We start from the raw sequence: 26,535 nt of genomic DNA on the forward strand, positions 1-26,535 counted from the left end.
ATCTTGGCCAGGTCGCAGATGTAAATGAGAACTTGTTCTCAACTACCTGGTTAAATAAAGGTGAAACACACAAATATGTTTTTTAAAAAAGGCAATTATTACACAACATTCAAATAATACAAATACAAGAAAAACATTGTGATGAACGAAGTTGAGAGGCGTTCAGAGGAAATTCTTGAAGAATGCTGCTCAGCTACAAAGCATGGAGAATGGTGAGCACTACAGATTTCATTATTTTCTTTGAGCTAGATGTTTTGGTAACACTTTATATTACAGTGCCCTTATTACAGTGTAATTATTCCTGTAAGTACAGTGCAACAGTATTGTAATTACTCATTGTTATACTGTACTTACACTGTAATGTAAAATGCAACAGATTTTCTTGACGTGACCCTCACCTGAAAGTCACTGGATGTGTGTACACTACTTTAACATAATTACTGTGTCATTAACATGTTATTTCTTAGTAAATGGCTGGTCATTTATGTGCTGTAAAGGATAGTGTTCCCACTATGGCCAGAATGCACTTTTGACAGAATGCACTTGTTAATATCATATTTCATTGGCTGAAGTTTTAGATTCCATCCACAGTCATTAGGCACAGTCCATACAACTAGCAATTGATGATCATGCTGATATGTTGAAATACTACATAATGTACAGCATATTTTAGACTGATTAAATCAGTGGACTTTGGTATGAGGTAATACAAAATATATATATCTGTCAAACTAGATGTAACATTATCACTCTCCATTACATTTCAAAAGTTTTGTAAGAACTGTACATTAAATGTATTGTGCCCCCTTTTCCTATTAATTTAAGTGTTCAAGTTCTGTCCCTCCTCTCCTCTATCCATTGTAAAGTTATAATGCCGAGTTCATTTGTTCACATTCCACACATCCATGCCCCTGCAGCATTCAAAAGAAGCCTGCCTGCTACTGCCGCTTTCACAGAGCAAATCCCCTCCTCTTCCTTGCAATGAAGGAGCCAGTGTTACCTCGACTCAATAGCTCCGCCTCACACACACACACACACACCAAACCATCCACATGGGTTCACTCATGGTTAGTTCTGGGAAGGGCATTTGACAGGGAGAAACACAGGGTCTAGGTTTGCTTCCAATGAAAGGGACCAGAACAAGTATTCCTTAATGGAGAAGTAGACTACTACAACAGACTTCAGAACTACAACTTCATCCTTAAGGTACTCTCTCTCTCTCTCTCTCTCTCTCGCTTGTTCTAGTCTCTTCCATGTCTATCAGGAAACCTTTTATTTAGACTGTTTATCACTGTTTGTATTTGAAATCTAGCAGACTTGGCAGGCGGGGGCTGTGATAACACCTAGACATATCCTTGGTTGTATAGAGAGACAGAGACAGACATGAGGCTTCAGTCAGTGGTACTGTAGCTTTCTCTCTTTCTCTTTCTCTCTCGCTCTCTCTCCCTCTCTCTATCTGCAGTCAGTAGCACTTGTTGCAGGCGCTGAATGTAGGCCAAAGGTTACAGACTGGAGGCTCAGCAGTGCTAGTGAGAGCAGCAGTGTCTTCCTGTTTTGTGTAACTATACAGGCATGTCTAATAAATGTAGAAGTCCTTTTTTCGCATTCTTTCGATTTAAAAGCAGATTTACTGGATGTTGAGGTAGATATTATTTTCACAATTCAAGCTACAAACCTTAAGAAAAAAAAATAAACACTACAGTATGCTAAAATATTAAACAGAGACGACTCAGACATGAACAATATAATTTCATTTTAAAGCCCTTTTTACATCAGCAGATGTCTGAAACCTGCCTGAAACCCCAAACAGCAAGCAATGCAGATGTAGAAGCACGGTGGGAAAAACTCCCTAGAAAGGCATGAACCTAGGAAGAAACCTAGACAGGAACCAGGCTCTGAGGGGAGGCTAGTCCTTTTCTGGCTGTGCCGGGTGGAGATTACAAGAGTACATGGCCATTAAGGCCAGAGGGTTCTTCAAGATGTTCAACCATTCATAGATGACCAGCAGGGTCAAATAATAATCACAGTGGTTGTAGAGGATGCAACAGGTCATCACCTATTAACTAAATGTCAGTTGGTTTTTCATAGCCAAGCATTCAGAGTTCGAGACAGCAGTTGCGGTAGAGAGAGAGAGAGAGAGCGGAGGGGAGAAGGAGAGAGAGGGCCGAAAACAGCAGGTCCAGGACACGGTATCACATCCGGTTAACAGGTCAGGGTTCAATAGCCACTGACAAAACAGCAGAAACTGGATCAACAGCACAACCAGGTGGACTGGGGATGAGGACAGCAAGGAGTCATCAGGTCAAGTGAAGACTGGGGTTAGCCTGATGTCCCAAACTACCCAATAATCCCTTCCATGTAGCCTAACTCTCACACTCACACACACAAACCTGCACACTCACACACACGCACATATAATCAAACATGTTTTTTTCATGTATACTGAGTATATCATGTACAATTATAATTAATATGCTTTGTTTAACTGATTGAACAAACTTTTTTTTGTACTTATATTAGTGGTGGGGTTTTCATATAAAGTGCCTTAGGAAAGTATTCAGACCCCATGACTTTTTCCACATTTTGTTAGTTTGCAGCCTCATTCTAAAAGCGATTAAATAGTTTTTTCCCCTCATCGATCTACACACAATACCCCATAATGAGAAAGCAAAAACAGGTTTTTAGAAATGTTTGTTCATGTATTAAAAATAAAAACAACTGAAATATCACACTTACAAAATAATTCAGGCCCTTTGCTCAGTACTTTCCTGAAGCAACTTTGGCAGCCATTATAGCCTTGATTATTCTTGGGTATGATGCTGCAGGCTTGGCACACCTGTTTGGCTACCATCTTCTCTGCTGCACAGATGTTCGATAGGTTCAAGTCCGGGCTCTGGCTGGGCCACTCAAGGACATTCAGAGACATGTCCCGAAGCCACTCCTGCGTTGTTTTGGTTGTGTGTTTTGGGTCGCTGTCCGAAGGTGAACTTTCACTCCAGTTTGTGGTCCTGAGCGCTCTGTAACAGTTTTTCATAAAGGATCCCTCTATACTTTGCTCCGTTCATTTTTTTCTCAATCCTGACTAGTCTCCCCGCCCCCGCCGCTGTAAAACACCCCCACTGCATGATTCTGCCCCCACCATGCTTCACCGTAGGTATGGTGCCAGGTTCCCTCTAGATGTGGCGCTTGGCATTCAAGCCAAAGAGGTAAATCTTCAAATCAAATCACATTTTATTGGTCACATACACATGGTTAGCGGATGTTAATGCGAGTGTAGTGAAATGCTTGTGCTTCTAGTTCCAACCATGCAGTAATATCTAACAAGTAATCTAACAATTTCACAACAACTACCTTATACACACAAGTGTAAAGGAATGAATAAGAATATGTACAGTACATATAAATATACGGGTGAGCGATGGCCGAACTGCATAGACAAGATGCAGTAGATGGTATAGAGTACAGCATATACATATGAGATGAGTAATGTAGGGTATGTAAACATTATATAAAGTGGCATTGTTAAAAGTGACTAGTGATACATTTATTCCATCCAATTTTTTATTGTTAAAGTGGCTAGAGATTTGAGTCAGTATGTTGGCAGCAGCCACTCAATGTTAGTGATGGCTGTTTAACAGTCTGCTGGCCTTGAGATAGAAGCTGTTTTTCAGTCTCTCAGTCCCAGCTTTGATTTCCCTGTACTGACCTCGCCTTCTGGATTATAGCAGGGTGAACAGGAAGTGGCTCGGGTGGTTGTTGTCCTTGATGATCATTTTAGCCTTCCTGTGACATTGGGTGGTGTAGGTGTCCTGGTGGGCAGGTAGTTTTCTCCTGGTGATGCGTTGTGCAGACCTCACTACCCTCTGGAGAGCCTTGCGGTTGTGGGCGGAGCAGTTGCCGTACCAGATGGTGATACAGCCCGACAGGATGCTTTTCAGTGACAAGCCAAATTTCTTCAGCCTCCTGATGTTGAAGAGGCACTGTTGCGGCTTCTTCACCATGCTGTCTGTGTGAGTGGATGTGTTGGTGGATGCCGTGATGTGTAGGAACTTAGAACTTTCCACCTTCTCCACGACTGTCCCATCGATGTGGATATGGGGGTGCGCCCTCTGCTGTTTCCTGAAGTCCACGATCATCTCCTTTGTTTTGTGGACGTTGAGTGTGAGGATATTTTCCTGACACCACACTCCGAGGGCCCTCACCTCCTCCCTGTAGGCCGTCTCGTCGTTGTTGGTAATCAAGCTTACCACTGTAGTGTCGTCTGGAAACTTGATGATTGAGTTGGATTAATATGCTTTGAAGACCACTGATTATCTCCCTCGATCTGGGGCTCCACGCAAGATCTCACCCCGTGGGGTCAAAATGATCACAAGAACGTGAGCAAAAATCCCAGAACCACACGGGGGGACCTAGAGAATGACCTGCAGAGAGCTGGGACCAAAGTAACAAAGCCGACCATCAGTAACACACTACGCCGCCAGGGACTCAAATCCTGCAGTGCCAGACGTGTCCCCCTGCTTAAGCCAGTACATGTCCAGGCCCGTCTGAAGTTTGATAGAGAGCATTTGGATGATCCAGAAGAAGATTGAGAGAATGTCATATGGTCAGATGAAACCAAAATATAACTTTTTGGTAAAAACTCAACTCGTCGTGTTTGGAGGACAAACAATGCTGAGTTGCATCCAAAGAACACCATACCTACTGTGAAGCATGGGGGTGGAAACATCATGCTTTGGGGCTGTTTTTCTGCAAAGGGACCAGGATGACTGATCCGTGTAAAGGAAAGAATGAATGGGGCCATGTATCGTGAGATTTTGAGTGAAAACCTCCTTCCATCAGCAAGGGCATTGAAGATGAAACGTGGCTGGGTCTTTCAGCATGACAATGATCCCAAACACACCGCCCGGGCAACGAAGGAGTGGCTTCGTAAGAAGCATTTCAAGGTCCTGGAGTGGCCTAGCCAGTCTCCAGATCTCAACCCCATAGAAAATCTTTGGAGGGAGTTGAAAGTCCGTGTTTCCCAGCAACAGCCCCAAAACATCACTGCTCTAGAGGAGATCTGCATGGAGGAATGGGCCAAAAACCAGCAACAGTGTGTGAAAACGTTTGACCTCTGTCATTGCCAACAAAGGGTATATAACAAAGTATTGAGATAAACTTTTGTTATTGACCAAATACTTATTTTCCACCATAATTTGCAAATAAATTCATCAAAAATCCTACAATGTGATTTTCTGGAATTTTTGAAGTGAAGTGTACCTATGATGAAAATTAAAGGCCTCTCTCATCTTTTTAAGTGGGAGAACTTGCACAATTGGTGGCTGACTAAATACTTTTTTGCCCCACTGTATATAGGTGTGTGCCTTTCTATTTAAGGCACTTCATGTCCAAATCATGCCCAATCAATTGAATTTACCACAGGTGGACTCCAATCAAGTTGTAGAAACATCTCAAGGATGATCAATGGAAACAGGATGCAACGGAGCTCAATTTCCGAGTCTCATAGCAAAGGGTCCGAATTCTTATGTAAATAAGGTATTTCTGTTTTAATAATTTAGCAAAACTGTTTAAAAACCTGTTTTCGCTTTGTCATTATGGGGTATTGGGCTTCCAACCTCACCTGCACACTGTTTTTATCATGTTTTATGTGTACTGTTTTGTCTTTCACTCCTTTTTTTTGGTGCGAATAATTAAAACCTAAAACCTAAAGGCCAGGTAGTCCTAATGTAACGGTTTTCTTGATGAGAAGGAGAGTCGGACCAAAATGCGGCATTTCTATTGCAATCCATGTTTAATGAAGTAACACACTAAACACAAACACTACCAAAACAATAAACTTAACAAAAACCGAAACAGCCTATACTTGTGTAACCTAACACAGAACAATGACACTAAGGACACTAAGAACAATCACCCACGACAAACTCAAAGAATATGGCTGCCTAAATATGGTTCCCAATCAGAGACAACGATAAACACCTGCCTCTGATTGAGAACCACTTCAGATAGCCATAGACTTAGCTAGAACACCCCACTAGCTACAATCCCCATACATACACACCACCTACAAAAACCCATGCCACACCCTGGCCTGACCAAATAAATAAAGATAAACACAAAATACTTCGACCAGGGTGTGACAGAACCCCCCCCCCCCCCCCCCCCCCTAAGGTGCGGACTCCCGAACGCACCTCAAAACAATAGGGAGGGTCCGGGTGGGCGTCTGTCCATGGTGGCGGCTCCGGCGCGGGATGTGGACCCCACTCAATCAATGTCTTAGTCCCCTCTCCTCGCGTCCCTGGATAGTCCACCCTCGCCGCCGACCATGGCCTAGTAGTCCTCACCCAGAACCCCACTGGACTGAGGAGCAGCTCGGGACTGAGGGGCAGCTCGGGACTGAGGCAGCTCGGGACTGAGGGGAAGCTCAGGCAGGTTGATGAATCTACCAGATCCTGGCTGGCTGGCAGATCCTGGCTGACTGGCAGATCTGGAAGAGTCTGGTCGACTGGCAGATCTGGGAGAGTCTGGTCGACTGGCAGATCTGGGAGAGTCTGGTCGACTGGCAGATCTGGGAGAGTCTGGTCGACTGGCAGATCTGGGAGAGTCTGGTCGACTGGCAGATCTGGGAGAGTCTGGTCGACTGGCAAATCTGGGAGAGTCTGGTCGACTGGCAAATCTGGGAGAGTCTGGTCGACTGGCAAATCTGGGAGAGTCTGGTCGACTGGCAGATCTGGGAGAGTCTGGTCGACTGGCAGATCTGGGTGAGTCTGGTCGACTGGCAGATCTGGGAGAGTCTGGTCGACTGGCAGATCTGGGAGAGTCTGGTCGACTGGCAGATCTGGAAGAGTCTGGTCGACTGGCAGATCTGGAAGAGTCTGGTCGACTGGCAGATCTGGAAGAGTCTGGTCGACTGGCAGATCTGGAAGAGTCTGGTCGACTGGCAGATCTGGAAGAGTCTGGTCGACTGGCAGATCTGGAAGAGTCTGGTCGACTGGCAGATCTGGAAGAGTCTGGTCGACTGGCAGATCTGGAAGAGTCTGGTCGACTGGCAGCTCTGGCTGCTCCATGCTGACTGGCTGCTCCATGATGACTGGCTGCTCCATGCTGACTGGCAGCTCTGGCTGCTCCATGCTGACTGGCAGCTCCATGCTGACTGGCAGCTCTGGCTGCTCCATGCTGACTGGCTGCTCCATGCTGACTGGCTGCTCTGGCTGCTCCATGCTGACTGGCTGCTCTGGCTGCTCCATGCTGACTGGCTGCTCCATGCTGACTGGCTGCTCCATGCTGACTGGCGGCCCTGGCTGCTCCATGCTGACTGGCGGCCCTGGCTGCTCCATGCTGACTGGCGGCCCTGGCTGCTCCATACTGACTGGCGGCCCTGGCTGCTCCATGCTAACTGGCAGCTCTGGCGGCTCCTTGCAGACTGGCAGCTTTAGCGGCATCCTGCAGACAGGCAGCTCTGGCGGCTCCTTGCAGACTGGCAGCTCCATGCAGACTGACAGCTCCTTGCAGGCTGGCAGCTCCTTGCAGACTGGCAGCTCTTTGCAGACTGACAGCTCTTTGCAGACTGGCAGCTCCTTGCAGACTGGCAGCTCCTTGCAGACTGGCAGCTCCTTGCAGACTGGCAGCTCTGGCTGCTTCATGTAGACTGACAGCTCTGGCTGCTCCTTGCAAACTGACAGCTCAGGCTGCTTCATGCAGACTGACAGCTCAGGCTGCTCCATGCAGACTGACAGCTCCTTGCAGGCTGGCAGCTCCTTGCAGACTGGCAGCTCCTTGCAGACTGGCAGCTCCTTGCAGACTGGCAGCTCCTTGCAGACTGGCAGCTCTGGCTGCTTCATGTAGACTGACAGCTCAGGCTGCTCCATGCAGACTGACAGCTCAGGCTGCTCCATGCAGACTGACAGCTCCTTGCAGGCTGGCAGCTCCTTGCAGACTGGCAGCTCATTGCAGACTGGCAGCTTGGGCTGCTTCATGCAGACTGGCAGTTCTGGCTGCGCTGAACAGGCGGGAGACTCCGGCAGCGCAGGAGAGGAGAGAGGCTCCGGCTGCGCTGAACAGGCGGGAGATTCCGGCAGCGCAGGAGAGCAGAAAGGCTCTGGCTGCGCTGAACAGGCGGGAGACTCCGATAGCGCAGTAGAGAAGAGAGGCTCTGGCTGCGCTGAACAGGCGGGAGACTCTGGCAGCGCAGGAGAGGAGAAAGGCTCTGGCTGCGCTGAACAGGCAGGAGACTCCGATAGCGCAGGAGAGAAGAGAGGCTCTGGCTGCGCTGAACAGGCGGGAGACTCCGACAGCGCAGGAGAGGAGAAAGGCTCTGGCTGCGCTGAACAGGCGGAAGACTCCGATAGCGCATGAGAGGAGAGAGGCTCTGGCTGCGCTGAACAGGCGAGGCGCACTGTAGGCCTGATGCGTAGTGCTGGCACAGGACGTGCAAGGCTAGGGATGGGCACAGGAGGCCTGATGCGTGAGACTGGAACCAACTTCACCAGCCGACTAAAACGGACCTCAGGACGAGTATGGAGCGCTAACCCAGGTGCCATCAAATCCCTGACACGTTCCGTCAGGCGAATTCTATGCAAAATGCACCAACACAGCAACTCCCTCATTTCTCTCTCCTCCAATTTCCCCATTAACTCCTTCACAGTCTCTGCTTTGCTCACCTCCAACACCGGCTCTGGTTCTGGTCTCCTCCTTGGCTCCTCACGATAAACAGGGGGAGTTGGCTCAGGTCTGAACCCTGACTCTGCCACACTCTCCCTGAGCCCCCCCCCCCAAGACATTTTTGGGGCTGACTCTGGGGCCTCCGTCCGCGCCGCCTTGCTTGCTTCGCAAACTCCATTCTCCTATATCCTTCCGCGCACTGCTCCATCGAATCCCAAGCGGGCTCCGGCACTCTCCCTGGGTCGACCGCCCACCTGTCTATCTCCTCCCAAGAAGTATAGTCCATACTGTACTCCACTTTGGGCTGTTCCTGCCTGTTGACACGCTGCTTGGTCCCTTTGTGGTGGGTGATTCTGTAATGGTTTTCTTGATGAGAAGGAGAGTCGGACCAAAATGCGGCATGTCTATTGCAATCCATGTTTAATGAAGTAACACACTAAACACAAACACTACCAAAACAATAAACTTAACGAAAACCGAAACAGCCTATACTTGTGTAACCTAACACAGAACAATGACACTAAGGACAATCACCCACGACAAACTCAAAGAATATGGCTGCCTAAATATGGTTCCCAATCAGAGACAACGATAAACACCTGCCTCTGATTGAGAACCACTTCAGACAGCCATAGACTTAGCTAGAACACCCCACTAGCTACAATCCCCATACATACACACCACCTACAAAAACCCATGCCACACCCCGGCCTGACCAAATAAATAAAGATAAACACAAAATACTTCGACCAGGGTGTGACACCTAAGTCATGCTCCTAGGGCTCAGATCCTCAGAGAGAAAGAGAGAAAAAGAGAGAGAGAGACAGGGAGAGAAAGAGAAAGGGATGGGAGAATTAGAGGGAGCGTACTTAAGTTCACACAGGATACTAGATAAGACAGGAACATTTCACCAGATAGGACAGACTGACCCTAGCCCCCCGGCACATTTTTTTTAATTTAAATGTACATTTTATTTAACTAGGCAAGTCAGTTAAGAACAAAATTCTTATTTACAATGAAAGCGGGTTAACTGCAGAACAACAGATTTTCAACCTTGTCAGCTCAGGGATTTGATTTAGCAACCTTTTTATTACTGGCCCAACACCCTTACCACTAGGATACCTGCTGCCAGGCTATTCCATCAAACCCCCGGTGAAGGCTAACCAGGTAGGATACAACCCCACCTACTTTGCCAAAGCACAGCCTACCCTTAGACAAAGCCGAGTATAGCCCAAAAAACGGACTAATTAACTTTGATATTTAGCTGTAGTAACACTCCATATTTATCTTATTGTTCCCATAAATCGTTACATGTCTTCTCTATCGACTCTGTCATCCATTTAAAAAAGGGTGTACTGTATTGAACCAAGCAATATTATACTATCGAAGATATACTGTCAGTACCTACTCTTAGTATCACAAACTGTGCCCTGGCTCTGCAGGTTGACTACTGGGTGTCTAGTAGTGTCACAGTAGTGTCCTCCTCTGATGCATACCCAGGAAGTTCCTCATACTTTAAATAGTGAAGGTAAAGGTAGAACACATTGCCCTAGCAACATACCTTGCACTTGTGCTTCTTATAACTGTATAAGTACAGGGTGTTCATTTTCAGATATCACCATAATAGTAGCAGCAGCTGCAGCACATATTTTCCATTGTATGTGTCCTACTCCCACAGGGATAGTAGGCAAGGGCACAAAGGCAACATTGATGACAGGATTACACTAGTCCCACCAAGCTGTGCTGATCCCCTCCTACTCTAATGCAACAAGGCTGGTACAACAGTGTGGAATTTGAACATTCATACACATTGCCAAGCAGTGAGATGCTGCCCTGGCTCCTCACAATACCAGATTCAATTGGAATCTCACCTCTTTGTGTGGCCAATGCCAAAACGTCTGCTGGTATTGGCTATTCCCAGATAATCAGGCTTCTCCCGATACTCAGGCTACTTCTAGAATAGACCCTAGTATGGATCAGTGTATGGGAACCGTGACTTTTCTCAGGATCATTAAAGAATAAAAATCTATGTGTCTTCATACTGTCACGTGTAGCTCAGTTGGTTGAGCATGGTGCTTGCAATGCCAGGGTTAAGGGGTCAACTAACCAGTCCAAAAATGTATTCACTTACTACTGTAAGTTGCTTTGGACAAGAGTGTCTGCTAAATTACAGAAACTGTAAAAAATAATACATGGAGCACAATACAGTAGTTAATTCCACTGTTATATGTCAATGTTGCTTATTTTGCCTTGAGAACAGTACATTTTAACAGTGCCCCGCTAATTTCCTTTGGAAGGGGGGGGGGTTATGCACATCCAAAGTAATAACAAGAGCTGGACAAAAGAAATAATGGGGCCATGTATCTTGAGTTACATTATCATTATTGAATAATAGGGGCTCAGCTCCCCTCCTTGTTTGGGCGGCGTTCGGTGGTCGACGTCACCGGCCTTCTAGCCATCGCCGCTCCATTTTTCATTGTTCCATTTGTTTTGTCTTGTTCCCCGCACACCTGGTTTACATTCCCTAATCAACTGCATATGTATATCCCTCTGTTCCCCCCATGTCTTTGTGTGGGATTGTTTTGTTACATGTTTTGTATTGACACGCCTAGCTGGTTTTTCCCCGGGTACTATGTTTTAACCCGGAGTATGTTTATTGTTAAACATTTTTTCTTGTTTGTGACTTTGTCGCGCTTTGCACTTTTGCCTTTGGCTGGAGGTTTGTTGGACACTGTTGCGTCCGTCTGTTGTTTGCTTCTGCCGAATAAAGTGTGCGCCTGATCACAACTCTCTACTCTCCTGCACCTGACTTCCACACCAGTAGCACATACGCTGACACATGTTTTGCTGCACTGGACCTTCCCTTTTTGCCCCTTTTTTTCTTGACAGGTCATATGAAGCTGTTCATATGTACATTCATATTTTAGCAAACGCTCTTATCCATTGCAACTTACAGGAGCAATTAGGGATAAGTGCCTTGCTCAAGGGCACATTGACACATTTTTCACCTGGTCTGTTGGGGGATTCAACTCAGAGACATTCGGTTACTGGCCCAACACTCTTAACCACTAGGCTATCCAATCAATCAATCAATCAAATGTAATTACATCAGCAGATGTCACAAAGTGCTATACAGAAACCCTGCATAAAACCCCAAACAGCAACCAATGCAGATCTATCCAAAGCATGGAAGAAAGGGGCTCATGTTTTGATGTACTGGAACTTTTATTTTTCTTGACAGGTCATATGTACTGTAGATGTTCATATGTAGCTGTTCATATGTAGCTAGTCATATGTACCGTAGCTGTTCATATGTAGCTAGTCATATGTACCGTAGCTGTTCATATGTAGCTAGTCATATGTAGCTGGTCATATGTAGCTAGTCATATGTAACTAGTCATATGTAGCTGTTCATATATTGCTAGTCATATGTAGCTCTTCATATGTAGCTAGTCATATGTATCGTAACTGTTCATATGTAGCTGTTCATATGTAGCTGGTCATATGTACCGTAGCTGTTCATATGTAGCATTCATATCTAGCTGGTCATATGTAGCTGGTCATATGTAGCTGTTCATATGTAGCTGGTCAAATATAGCTGTTCTCATGTAGCAGGTCATGCAGTATGTATCTGTTAGCTGTGTGTCCTTATACTGTCTTCATAGCACATAGACTATGTTAGATAAACGTGTGTTCACCACATAAAACCAACTTTGTCTTTGTCTTCCTCAGTGTTATGGAAAAGCATAATGATCCCAATTTGAGGTTCAATATGCTTTCCCAGCAGGAGATGGGTCTGGTCCATCCTGTCCCTGTGCCAAGCACCCAGACCAGGGGTCAGTGGTCAAGCAAGCTGGAGTTCCTCCTGGCTGTGGCCGGACAGATCATAGGCTTGGGGAATGTATGGAGGTTCCCATATCTGTGCTACAAAAATGGAGGAGGTGAGTCTCACATCACATCTTCACATGGTCACATATTTAAACACACATTAAATGTATGGCAAGGTGAGCCTTTGTCTTTTACATTATCAATGCAAAATAGCTAGTCACTTCATTTAACTTCATTGTGGTGGAGACAATACAGAGTTGTCCTTTTCATATCTTAGGCTAATATTGAAATCACACAATTACAAGACGGTAATGGAATAATCATTAAGAGATGTGTAATCATGGCCTGATATAATATTTTAGGGATATTTACACACTAGGGCTAGATGTTATCTGGCTGGCACACTCATAAAAACAACAGTGCATGCCTTGGTACACAAAAGGCACCAAAACCTTCTAGGTGCTTCCAGAATCTCAATACTGATATGCACATCACTAATGTACAACATTTTGTTACACTCTGATAGAAATATGCTATGGAGAAAACGTGCCTCTCTGACATGTAGAATTAGGAATCAGGTCGACTCCATTCATGGCCTTTCTATCTGCAATGTTCAATGATGTTAGGCTACTGAACGTGTCCCAGATACCCCAAGAGAATATAACCTAACATTTACATTCCAAATGGACGCACAACACTTCGGGTGGTAGCTAAGTCCGTCAGCCACACAAATAAATACTTGAGTTCTTGTGGTTAAACTCAAATATACTAGTTGATAAAAAAAAAACATACTTTTTCCATAACATAAAAAAGTATCATCTTTGTAAGTTATATCATTAATATGGCTGGTGGAGTTATGTCACACATGCAGCTAACACAGACATACTGTATGCAAATGTCTGCTCTACCCAAAATTACAGCCATGTGATTGCAGCATTGCCTAAAAAATGGAAGTGGCAAGTGGAAGGGGAACAAGTAAGGAACTTGTCTGTCGGCCCTACATAAAAGGCCAAAATTGGTTAAATAAAATTGTGATCAATTAAAATATATACCAGTTTCATTTAAGGATCACAAAATTGACAACTGTGCCTTATAAATTGCAAAATATTTGAAGAGATTTTCGATATACCGATTCCATGGCACATGGTTTATGAAATGACACGCAAAATGACACCGGATTCAAAACTTCTAATTTCTCAATTTAAATTATTATTCAAAATTCTTGCAACGAATAGAAAGTTAAATATATATATATATATATATATATATATATATATATATATATATATATATATATATGGGGGATGCAATCTTCCCAACTCTGCAGATTTTGCTGCGAGGAGGCAGTCATTAGATAATTTATTTTGGTACTGTCCATATGTAGCTCTTTTTTGGTCACATGTCCAAGAATGGCAGAATAATTGCAACATTTACCTAGATCTAACGCTGCAGATAACAATACCTGGTGATTTGAAGTCATAGTCAATCAATCGATAATTTTAGCAAAAAATGTTATCTTTAATTTACGATCTGTCGAAACTATGAGAATAGAAAGGTTCAGTACTTTGTGAAGCGTCACAGGACAGTTGAAAAATATATGGTAAATAGAAATCCAATATGGACGGTGTCAATCGGCCTAGAGTCCGGGTTAGGGTGGGCTTGACCGGTAGGGATATCCTTGTCTCATTGCGCACTAGTGACTCCTGTGGCGAGTCGGGTGCAGTGCGCGCTAACCAAGGTTGCCAGGTGCACAGTGTTTCCTCCAACACATTGGTTAGCTTCCGGGTTGGATGTGCGCTGTGTTAAGAAGCAGTGCGACTTCATGACTTTCAACCTTCGTCTCTCCCGAGCCGGTACGGGAGTTGTAGCGAGATAGTAGCTACTAAAACAATTGAGGGTAAAATCGAAACAAAAGAAGGCCAGGACTAAAAACAAACAAAATATAACTATTGTAAATTAGATTGTCTCTGTAAAATGTATATAGCATGTATAAGCTGGAAGTAGAAGCCTAAGTGTTATTATTTATTGGTTTTGTCCAATTAGGGGAGGGTTGGTAGGGTTTGTTGGGAATAATAAAGGAAAATATATTCTAAAAAGATTATATGAATGGGTATTTATATGTATATATTTTTATTTTATTTAACTAGGCAGGTCAGTTAAGACAGATGACAGATTTGTACCTTGTCAGCTCGGGGATTCAAACTTGCAACCTTTCGATTACTATTCCAACGCTCTAACCACTAGGCCACCCTGCCGCCCCAAAACCATTTATATAAATACCCCAAAAATATATGGGGGATTAGAAATGATACAGACAATTACATCGTAGGAAGCTGCTCCACCATCTAAAATATCTATGTAAATACTTGTGTTCTCTTCTCTGGACGGTATAAATTCACTGAAGTGAGGGGGGGGGGGGGGGGGTTGAGGTGGTTGAGATGGCTTCTGTGAAAAATGTTAATCTTGTGAAACCATAATCAAGTGAGGTGAAACATTAAGTTATGGTCTTGGGCCATATGTTTAATTGTGGTTTAACTTGTGTTGTTCGTAAGGGGTGTTCTTCATCCCTTATGTGCTCTTTCTGTTCACCTGTGGCATTCCACTCTTTCTCCTGGAGACCTCCTTGGGCCAGTACACCACGCAGGGCAGCATCACCTGCTGGAGGAAGATCTGCCCCCTGTTTGAAGGTAAATATCAGGGCTCATATTTATAAAGGGTCATTGAGTAAGACTGGAATCAGTTCCTCTCTGTCATATAAGCTTAGTCATTATGATCTAAAAGGCTAATCTGATCCTAGATCAGCCATCCTACTGGTATGCTTTATGAATGCGGCCATGGGGTGTTGTTGTACGTATTGCATCCATATTAGGAATTCAATTGTCAGTGTTTGTCTGACCATTGATAGCATTTACTTCCTAAGAAGGATGCCATCTTGGTGAAATAGACATGAAAGCCTGATGGCTGGAAGGAAGAAAGGCTATAGCCTTCAGAAAAGTAAAGATATGATAGTTCTGTAAACTGTGCCAAAAGAAAATATAACATTTAGAGTGACTGCAGACCAAACTTTGTCTGTTTATTGTATTTGTGCTCGGGAAAACTCCTAGCTGCAATATCCAAACTTGAGAAAGTAGCACTGTAATCCAAAGCAATGTCAATATGATTTCAATTGGTATTCAGCACATAGACTCAAGGTTTCTGTCTGGAGCCTTTATCAAGAATGTTCGGGGCGGCAGGGTAGCCTAGTGGTTAGAGCATTGGACTAGTAACCGGAAGGTTGCAAGTTCAAACCCCTGAGCTGACAAGGTACAAATCTGTCGTTCTGCCCTTGAACAGGCAGTTAACCCACTAGGCCGTCATTGAAAATAAGAATTTGTTCTTAACTGACTTGCCTAGTACAATAAAAAAGAATGTTCTGGTTGAGGGTAAGACAATTAGCCATAATAGGTACAGTATATGTACATGCAGGATTTTTTATGGTTTTAGGTTGAAAATGTGATTGGATATAACATATTTCTTAGAAGAAGCCTTTTTTTTACATTTACACCTCCATGTTTGTCTGTAAAATCTTCTCCTCCTTCTCCTCCTCCTCCTCGTCTTCCTCCTCAGGACTGGGTTATGGTAGTCAGGTGGTAGTTCTATATTCCAGCATCTATTACATCATCATTCTAGCCTGGGCCTTCTTCTACCTCTTCTCCTCATTCAGCTCTGAGCTCCCCTGGGCCAGTTGTAGAAACAGCTGGAACACAGGTATGTATATCAGTGTAGCCTGAGTGCCAGTCTGCTTGTGCTGTCATACCAACTGCCTGTCATTCATTGTCATAGCAAACCTGTTTGGATTGACAAGGACAGCAATGGAGTTGGTGTTGCATAGAACACAAACAGATCTGGGACCAGTTTAACTTCAGTGTGTAGACATGTTGACGTTGACATACCTTTGTCATGCCTAAATGATAGATAGTATCTTACATTTATGGACACTACTTCAAACTGAGATATTCCGATTTTGACAAGTGGGTTGATTAATGTTTTATTTTTGTAAATGTCTCCTTATCCAGGAAAGATTCAGAGAGTTCTGAGACATGCTTGTTATTGTGTAATTTCCTCCTAACCAGCAACCTGCATGGAGTTTGACAGAAGAGTAGTGGGACATCTAAATTGGACAGTAGCAGGAAACGTAACATCGCCAGTGAGAGAGTTCTGGGAGTGAGTACACAAAATCATTCCAATTTATCAACTCCTTATTAAGTCCTTACAGATGGAAATCATGACTATGTGCCTTAGGAGGCGCTGAGAGAATGGTGAAAAGCAAGTGGTGAGATTGTAATTCAAAATATTATTTTCAGGAGAAGAGTTTTGAATCTCACAGACAGTCCAAACAAGCTAGGCAGTGTTCGCTGGGAGCTGGCTCTGTGTCTTCTACTGTCATGGATTCTCTGTTACTTCTGTGTCTGGAAAGGAGTGAAGTCTACTGGGAAGGTAAGGTGGGCTCTCTGCCATTCAACCTGATGACACCATGAATACTGTAGAGTTGTTAAGATGAGTCATAGACTGAGGGAATGTAATGCTGGTCTGGTCCCCCTCCCCTCAGGTGGTCTACTTCACTGCCACCTTCCCCTATCTGATGCTGGTGGTGTTGCTGGTCCGTGGACTCACACTGCCGGGGGCAATAGATGGTATCAAGTTCTACCTCTACCCAGACCCAGCCCGCCTCACTGACCCACAGGTGTAACAGAAACTATCAGTACATACTGTAGTGATTGTTGGGGATAGATGGTAACGTCACTGTCGGTGTTTGAGCCCTAGTCAACATGACCGAGGGCAGCAATCATTACCACTGACCCAAGAAACGTAACTCCCTTGGTGCAACAGTTTGTGGTTTTAAGAGCATCAGATTTGTTACAACATCAATACTTCATAAAAAAAATAACTCTGAATTTCAAAGCAAATATATTTTCTCTACAAGGTCAAAATAAGTACCATTTTAATTAACCTCTAATACCCTGGGATGAGACTAGTATATCAGAATTGTGAAACTATGAAGACTATTGTGTCTCTCTCTGGTGTGTCTCACAGGTGTGGATGGATGCTGGAACACAAATCTTCTATTCCTATGCTATCTGCATCGGCTGTCTGACTGCTCTTGGCAGCTACAACAAGTATGACAACAACTGTTACAAGTGAGTGGAAGAATTAAGTACATAAACAGTAAATGTGCCTTGCTAGATAAAATGTGCAGGCAGAACGTTTTCTGGAAAGTTTGTTGATCTCCACATTGTAGGTCCTTTGGATGCCTTTGTGTTGTGACTAACAGGGAAGTGAATCTCTTTTTAGGGACTGTGTCTACCTGTGCCTTTTGAACAGTGGAACCAGCTTTGTGGCCGGTTTTGCGATCTTCTCTGTTCTGGGCTTCATGGCTTATGAACAAGGGACAGACATCTCAACCGTGGCCGAATCAGGTAAGTGTTGCAGCAGTGAGATACGAATGAATGAATTAATTAATAAAATAAACCTTAAAAAATGCACAAACAAATTAACATACCCTTGTAAGTTCTGCTTTGTTACAAGATAGGTGTCTTAGCATTTCAGGGATCTAACTATTCCCTCTGCCGCTGAGAGTTCAGTAATGAGTTTACCTGTATTACTGCATACAGGTCCTGGCCTGGCATTCATCGCCTACCCTCGTGCCGTGGCCATGATGCCATTACCACAGCTTTGGGCCATCTTCTTCTTCATCATGATAATCCTACTGGGTTTAGACAGTGAGGTGTGTTAGTGTGGTTCTGAAGGCCTACAAAATATTTCCTTAGTGAAGGATAATTACATAACCTACAATAGATTATGCAATTATTAATAAACTTTTGGATGTGAAACTGTGAATGAGTAGCTAGTATTTCAAAGAAGAGAGTTTCCACTGAACTTCCCCATCATCTCTCCTTCAGTTTGTAGGTCTGGAGGCATTGATGACAGCCATCTCAGACATGTATCCCTCCTTCTTCCTGGTTGGCCATCGGCGTAAAATCCTCCTCATCATCATCAGTGTGGGTAGCTTCTTCATCGGCCTGGTCATGGTCACAGAGGTGAGAGGTCATTTGAAGTCATCATTATATAGGATATAAATTATATATTTTCAAGGCCATCGTTATTAGATCAATCATGACAGTAACCAGATACATGATGGATAATGCACCTCCCAAATGATCTGTTTCAACATATCCCTGTGTTTCAACATACCTCCTCGTTCTGCAGAATTGTTGGTAGATTCCACTTCATCCGTAAGCGATTGGGCTGCTGGACACACCTACGATCATTGTCTGAGTGTTTTGTAGACTCTGGAGGTAGATTATAGTCTTATTGTTGTGCTCAGTAAGACTGTACCTTATACTTTCTTTCTACCCCTCCTCTATTTGCAGGGAGGCCTGTATATCTTCCAGCTGTTTGATTACTATGCATGCAGTGGGATGACTCTGCTTCTCTTCGCTATACTACAGTCAGTGTGTATCAGCTGGGTTTATGGTGAGATAGCCCGGCCTACTCCCAGTGCCGTTTCTAAGTATAAGTTCCCATTTATGCCCCTCAACCACTTTTGTTCAATGTCAGTCAGGGTCTCAAATTACTGTTAGTTAAGATTGTGTATTCTACTATGTGACATTTTGAAATGTGGGAGTGCATCCGTAGTCTTCCTCTTGTTATGTCAGTCACTGACAGTCACCCAATTAGCCCATGTCATCTACCCTGTTATAGTTGGCTAGGTAAGTTAGTCTAGCCAGCTATCTAAACCTTGTATTATATAACAAACGTTTATTGAGGCATTTTCATGTAAGTTATTATTAGGTGTTACCACTACTTACCACTGTCATTGTAGGTCTTATGAAAACATAATAGTAAAATATGATCCTTGGGACATCCCTACCTTGAACCCTAACCTTAACCCCTTCCTTACCTTAACCCTTACCTTAACCATTTTAAATGTCAACTTCAATGGAGTAGGATCATCCCAATGATCCCTGATAACAAGGAATAAAAGATCCTGCATGGCCCCATTCCAACAATCCCAGATAATCAATCACAGAAACCCTAATTGCAGGTCAGCTTCCCTCAGGATGTTTCTGTTCAAGTGTTTTGTGGTGTTTTCCAAGTTGTTCCTCTGGCAGACATTGCCACTTTGGACATTGATGTGAAACGACACCTCGTTACCTTGGGATTATCAGGTTCTGACATGTTGTTAAAAAATGAGTTCTTCACATAGAGTTGCTCTTTAGGTGGTCCTTTACATGTGAGATCAGTCAGGTTTTTTGAAAAAGTACATTTACAATGAAAGAAATGAAAAATCGGAAAGTTCTATCTATGCAGACACCTTTTAACTTGGTGCTTTAAGGTTCTATATGCAATCCAATCACACAATGCTGGGTTGTCAATAACAAATAATTGTACATAAGTAAGGGGATATACTTGAAAACAGGAGTACATCACAAAACGGTTCTGAGATCTGGTACTTAAAAATACTCATTATCTCAAAACTATACATTTTGCAGATACAACCTTATAGTCCCAAGTCCTTGATTGTTCACATCACAGGTTCTGGTTGTAACATGTCCGCTGGGAGTCAGGAAGCAACTTCAGGGAGTGTATATAATAACTAAATAAACATAGAACAAAACAAGAAAGACTTGTAGTGTACAGACATGAACACTGGAACAGAAACAATAACACCTGGGGAAGGAACCAAAGGGAGTGACAGATATAAGGATAGTAATCAAATCAAATGTGATACATGCGCTGAATACAGCAGGTAGACCTTACAATCAGGGCACAAGGCAAGACCCAGTTGCAGACACAGGAGGCAGATGGTTGGAGTATTTGATGTTTATTGATCCAAAAAGGGGTAGGCAAGAGAATGGTCGTGGACAGGCAAAAGGTCAAAACCAGTTCAAAGTACATGAGGTACAGAGTGGCAGGCAGGCTCGAGGTCAAGGCAGGCAGAATGGTCAGGCAGGCGGGTACAGAGTCCAGAAACAGGCAAGGGTCAAATCTGGGAGGACTAGCAAAAAGAGAATAGAAAACCCATGGAAAAAACACGCGGGTTGACTTGGACATACAAGACGAACTGTCACAGAGAGACAGGAAACACAGAGATAAGCACACTGGGGAAAACAAGCAACACCTGGAGCGGGTGGAGACAATCACAAGGACAGGTGAAAGATCAGAGTGTGACACAGTGAAATGCTTACTTACAAGCCCTTAACCAACAATGCTTTAAGAAAATAAATACAAATAAGTGTTCATTAACAAATTGATTAATAAAAATAGAAAATAGAAGTAACCAATAATTAAACAGCAGCAGTAAAATATCAAGCAAGGCTATATACAGGGGCAACCGGTTTTGAGTCAATGTGCGGAGGCACCGGTTAGTCGAGGTAATTGAGGTAATATGTACATGTAGGTAGAGTTAAAGTGGCTATGCATAGATTATAAACAGATAGTCACAGCAGCGTAAAAGAGGGGTCTGGGTAGCCCTTCGATTAGCTGTTCAGGAGTCAGGAAGGTGATGAAGTCCAGGTGACAAGTGTGTGTAATAATGAGTAGCCTGGTGACCTAGAGCGCCGAGTATATGTGACTCCCTGACGCACGGCTTCAGCTGCAGGACACTGACCAAAAGGACGATCTCGGTGACCAAGAGCGGACCGGTCGTCTCTGCTGAGGCGCGGGAACCTGACGAGCTGGAAGAGGAGTGGGAACCCTACAAGCCGGAAGAGGCGTGGATCTCTGATGAGCCGGAAGAGGGCGGGAACCTGACGAGCCGGAAGAGTCGCGGGAACCTGACGAGCCGGAAGAGGCGCGGGAACCTGACGAGCCGGAAGAGGCGCGGGAACCTGACGAGCCGGAAGAGGCGCGGGAACCTGACGAGCCGGAAGAGGCGTGGGAACATGACGAGCCGGGAGAGGTGCAGGAACCTGACGACCTGAATGATGCGCGGGAACACTGGAACAGAAACACTAATGCCTGGGGAAGAAACCAAAAGAAGTGACAGATATAGGGAAAGTAATCAGGAAGGTGATGAAGTCCAGGTGAGTCTGATGAGGTACTGGTACGCGTAACGATGGTGACGGGTGTGCGTAATGATGAGCAGCTTGGAGACATAGAGCACCGGAGAGGGAGTATACGTGACACCGTCCTCTTTTTATATTAATTCGATTGAATCAAATAATAAAAGCTTGATGATGAGTTGGTGATTTGAATCAGCTGTGGGGGGCACAGGACCGAGTTTGGGGAACCCTGGTTAGAGCTGTTGTCCAGGTTTCCTAATCTACAAATTGTTTGAACCTGTCTGTCACTTGGTGGTTTGAGAATGTTTACCTGGGTATTTGACAGACCAACTGTGTATTTGACAGACCAACTGACCAAACACTTTTATTGACTAATGTTATTTTGAGTCCCTGTTGATATGTTTACTCCACAGGTGCAGACCGTCTGTACGATAATATAGAGGACATGATCGGTTATCGACCATTACCCATCATTAAGTACTGTTTGAAGTATGGCACTCCAGTCATTTGCACTGTAAGTTTTATTTATTTACACCACACTGTCAACAGCAAATGAATGTTCTTTTTCCAATTATAGTTATGGTAAACATGACGTTGATGTCACAGTAATAAAAGTGATTTACAGAAAAACAAAAGTTTAGTTGGCAAGTCAGAAAGATAGGCTTCAATTTGATGTATATGTGTAACCTATGTAAAGTAGATCATCCCAACTTTATGTTCATTATAAATGCTTCTATAAAAACAAAGAGAGTCGCACACTCTGTATAATCTCACCCTCATTTATTGGGTAAACCACCAACGTTTCGACATCATTGTTCCTTCTTCAGGGTAATGTCATGAATGCTTGATCCAGGTTATGCAGACAAAACAGTGCAATTAGTGCAACTAATGACAATAGTGAGGGGTGTGTCATAATTACTAGGTTGATTAGGAGTGAAACTATTAGGAGACAATAGTTTACTACATATTTAATATATTAGGCTTGTGTTATCATTAGCACTAGCATAGGATTAACATCAACATACATAACTGTTTATTTTAATTTCACATATTCAGTAGCACTCAAAAGTTGGAACACACCTACTCATTCAAGGGTTTTTCTTTCTTTTTACTATTTTCTACATTGTAGAATAATAGTGAAGATATCACAACTATGAAATAACACATATGGAATCATGTAGTAACCAAAAAAGTGTTAACTAATCAAAATATATTTTTGATCTTAGATTCTTCAAAGTTGCCACCATTTGCCTTGATGACAGCTTTGCACACTCTAGGCATTCTCTCAACCCCCCCCCCCCCACACACACACACACACACACCATCTCACCTACTCCATGCTTCATGGTGGGAACCACACATGCGGAGATCATCAATTCACCTATTCTGCATCTCACAAAGACATAGCGGTAGGAACCAATAATCTCAAATTTGAACTCATCAGACTAAAGAACAGATTTCCACTGGTCTAATGTCTATTGCTCGTGTTTCTTGGCCCAATCAAGTCTCTTCTTCATATTGGTGTCCTTTAGTAGGTGAAACAATTTGACCATGAAGGCCTGATTCAAGCAGTCTCCTCTGAACAGTTGATGTTGAGCTGTGTCTGTTAATTGAACTCTGTGAAGCATTTATTTGGGCTGCAATCTGAAGTGCAGTTAAATCTAATGAACTTGTCCTCTGCAGCAAAGGTAACTCTAGGTCTTCCTTTCCTGTGGCGGTCCTCATGAGAGCCAGTTTCATCATAGCGCTTGATGTTTTTTGCAACTGCATTCAAAGAAACTTTCAAAGTTCTTGAAATGTTTCGCATTGTCTTACCTTCATGTCTTGAAGTAATGATGGACTGTCATTTCTCTTTGCTTATTTGAGCTGTTCTTGCAATCTTATGGACTTGGTCTTTTACTAAATAGGGCTATCTTCTGTATACCTACCTTGTCACAACACAACTGATTGGTTCAAACGCATGAATTCCACATGTTAACTTTTAACAAGGCACACATGTTAGTTCAAATGCATTCCCGGTGACTACCTCATAAAGCTGGTTGAGAGAATGCCAAGAGCTTGCAAAGCTGTCATCAAGGCAAAGGGTGAATAATTTAAAGAACCTCAAATATAAAATATATTTTGATATGTTTAACACTTTTTTGGTTACTAGATGATTCCGTATATATCTTATTTCACAGTTTTGATGTTTTCACTATTATTCTACAATGTAGACAATAGTAAAAATTAAAGAAAAAACCTTGAATGACTAGGTGTGTCCAAACTTATTACTAGTAATGTGTATTTAATTGTTTCCAATTTCATAAAATGTTTGTTACATGTAATCTTTTGTTTCAACTATAATGCATGATAAGCATCATCAACAAGGGGAACATATTGGGTGTGCACCAACTCATGCTTTTTATTAGACCATTATAAATGCTCCACCAGGAGCCTGACCAAAATGTACTGGAGAAACCATAACCTTGTTCTTAACCTTATCTTGTTCATCTCTGTCCTCACTCAACCCTCACTGTTACCCTAATATGTTATAATTAGTACAATGCTATCAGAAAATACATTGTGTTCTTTAATGTTTATTATACAACATCCATCCATATCTTTTGTTCTAGGCTACATTTCTTTTCTCCTTGATAAAGTTTACTCCGCTGAAGTTCAACAACACCTTTCAGTATCCTTGGTGGGGTTCCGCCATTGGCTGGTGGTTCACTCTCTCCTCCACCCTCATGGTTCCTCTATGGATGGTTTACATCGTGAGCGTCACTCCTGGTACACTGCGACAGGTAAATAGGGACATAATTTATTATGTTTCTATAGAGTTTCACATTGCTTGACTTGGGCAGGAGCTCTCCGGAGCTGAGTACCGGCACCTAAAATGTTTAACAGCTTGAGCTCCTGTTCCTCTTATAGAATATTATTTCAAAAGTTTTGTGGAGCTCCTGCACCTAAATGTAAACAGTACCGGCACCAAACATGAGTACCGGCAACTGTCTCAGCCCAAGTCAAGCACTGGAGTTTCAAAACAGAAAAGCATCTCAAAGTGGTCCAAAAGCAACAAAAAACAAGCAATATATCATAGGTAGCCTAGCTATAGCTAGTTACGTAGGTTGGCGATAGAGGCTAAGTCTTTGAGTACATTCTCCAAAGATGGAGCAATGGTCATGAGAGGCAATGGTTAATTTCTCACTATCAATTCCAAACTTCAGATCTTTTAAAAGTTGGCAGGTACCATTTGTGTTGTTATCGCTAGTTATGTCTCTATTTCTACAATGATCAGATCCATTACCCCAAACCCCATTTACTCCCCAATACACACTGATGATGTTGTTTCTTCTACCAACTAAGAGGAAAAACAATCTATGTCCTGCAAACATCACCAGTTATTTTATGTCTCATTCCTTTGGTGTTCTGTCTTTGAAATGCTCCTCTGTCCTTTCTCTTATTCCTCAGAGACTGTCCATCCTCACCACTCCGTCAGAGGATCTCCCCATGACCAAAGCTCAGAAGAATTCCCTCCTGGCCAAGCAGTCAGATCACGACAGACCCCTGGGGGACACGGAGATACCAGCCTGGGGCCACAACCTCCTAGACAGAGACACTGGCCCCCTGTAGAGACACTGGCCCCCTATCTCAGCTACCATCCCTATAGGACTAGAGATAAGCAGGTCCAGCCAGTCACTCAAGGTCCTGACATAAACAATACAAATACTTCCTGTTGTGTAACAGAGACAAATGTGACCCTTTGCTTGGTCTGAGTGGCTTAGTACAGAACATAATCCACCCCATGCCTTTTTCTTGGGAGGGAGATGTGGGCAAGTGTTTCCAAAACACACACTATTTCCTATATGTAGCGCTGATGAGACATAGAAGCACTGGTTCTGGAAAGTGAAAAGAGAGATGCGGTCATTCTGTTTGGTCCAGAAAACCCTACCTAGAATGATTAGAATTACAGGTCAATCTTTCTGTCTCGTGACAGAATGCAGAGAAAGCATCTGAAGTGAGATATTGAGTAAGGTCCGACAAAATATGGACCTTTGAAGTTGTCCTTTAACCAGGACTGTGGTCATGGCAGAGTAATGGATTAATGGATCAAACACGTGTCACACATCATGGTGGAAACAAAACATGACGGTCATGCTATTGGTCCTGGGGTCTGTATACACAAGTGAACAAACTATTTTTTTTAAAGATACATTTTATCTTTGATTTGGGTGGGTTTAATAATCCAACATTGTTTTTTTCTACTACTATGTAATTTCTTAAGACTTTGTGAAGTATGACATTTGTGAAAATATATCGATGGTAAATTATAAGGGATTGTGTAGATGCATATATAGTAGAAACACTATAAAATACTGTGATAGGATTTGATGCCAATATCAATAAACTCATCAAACCTTGTGCCATGATTTAAATCTTATTTTTCCACCCTTATTCTTTGGAGTACTTTAAATGAAAAGTGTAATTCGCTGCAGAAATCTCTTCCGATATTCAGACCTAATATTCATCTGAGACCTGGGCCTGTATTCATAAAGCGTCCTAGAGTAGAAGTGATGATCTAGGATCATAGCAAAGGCTAAACTGAACCTAGATAAGCACTCCTACTCTGAGGTAATTGAACAGAGACATTGTCATTCACGGACTGTAAATACGTTTTCCCTACAGGGCACAGAGTGTTCGATAGCCGAACTGAAGACGAACACAGGAACAATGCCCTTCTATGAGTTACAGATAAGACCAGTAGTTAACAGCAGTTATCATTAACTGCCAGTTCAGGCTAAACCAACACAGAGCACACCCCACCTGCATTTGTGGTGAATTTACCCTGATATGAAAAATAAATACTAGTAGCTTTAGACAGTTATTTGTACAATATCTATATTCATCCTTTAATGACTTATTATGGTCTGTATTACAGTGTACAAATGGCTCTGATAATTGCTGACAAAAGGAGCAGAACCAGCTCTACTATCCCTGATGACAGTTTGTGTTTTATCATTCA

General features: G+C 43.2%; 1 protein-coding gene across 8 annotated transcripts; it reads left to right on the plus strand.

The window, feature by feature from the left end:
* Nucleotides 1-158: 158 nt before the first annotated feature.
* LOC110494095 (sodium- and chloride-dependent GABA transporter 2) lies at nt 159-25,942 on the plus strand. 8 transcript variants are annotated; one of them, XM_036950138.1, is made up of 15 exons: nt 159-212; nt 12,446-12,602; nt 15,042-15,176; nt 16,096-16,236; nt 16,602-16,692; nt 16,833-16,965; nt 17,078-17,212; nt 17,563-17,666; nt 17,821-17,945; nt 18,141-18,253; nt 18,429-18,566; nt 18,900-19,002; nt 21,947-22,047; nt 24,146-24,316; nt 24,984-25,942. In XM_036950138.1, exons 1-15 carry the CDS (start codon nt 183-185, stop codon nt 25,143-25,145), a joined length of 1,839 nt encoding a protein of 612 aa, XP_036806033.1. In that variant the 5' UTR covers nt 159-182; the 3' UTR covers nt 25,146-25,942. The 8 variants fall into 8 exon arrangements, with proteins under 8 accessions (XP_036806033.1, XP_036806034.1, XP_036806036.1 ...); XM_036950139.1 differs by lacking the exon at nt 159-212 and adding an exon at nt 1,006-1,206; XM_036950141.1 differs by lacking the exon at nt 159-212 and adding an exon at nt 1,017-1,206 and having other exon boundaries at nt 12,449-12,602.
* Nucleotides 25,943-26,535: the final 593 nt, after the last annotated feature.

The sequence above is a fragment of the Oncorhynchus mykiss genome, chromosome 17 (genome assembly GCF_013265735.2).
Source record: "Oncorhynchus mykiss isolate Arlee chromosome 17, USDA_OmykA_1.1, whole genome shotgun sequence".
In the NCBI taxonomy this organism is placed as follows: domain Eukaryota; kingdom Metazoa; phylum Chordata; class Actinopteri; order Salmoniformes; family Salmonidae; genus Oncorhynchus; species Oncorhynchus mykiss.

Coding starts and splice junctions, on each gene's coding strand:
- LOC110494095 (XM_036950135.1), top strand. CDS start 12,398: ATGGAAAAGCATAATGATCCCAATTTGAGGTTCAATATGCTTTCCCAG. Junction 16,966..17,077: donor GAGTGAAGTCTACTGGGAAG/GTAAGGTGGGCT, acceptor CCCTCCCCTCAG/GTGGTCTACTTCACTGCCAC. Junction 18,254..18,428: donor TACTGGGTTTAGACAGTGAG/GTGTGTTAGTGT, acceptor TCTCTCCTTCAG/TTTGTAGGTCTGGAGGCATT.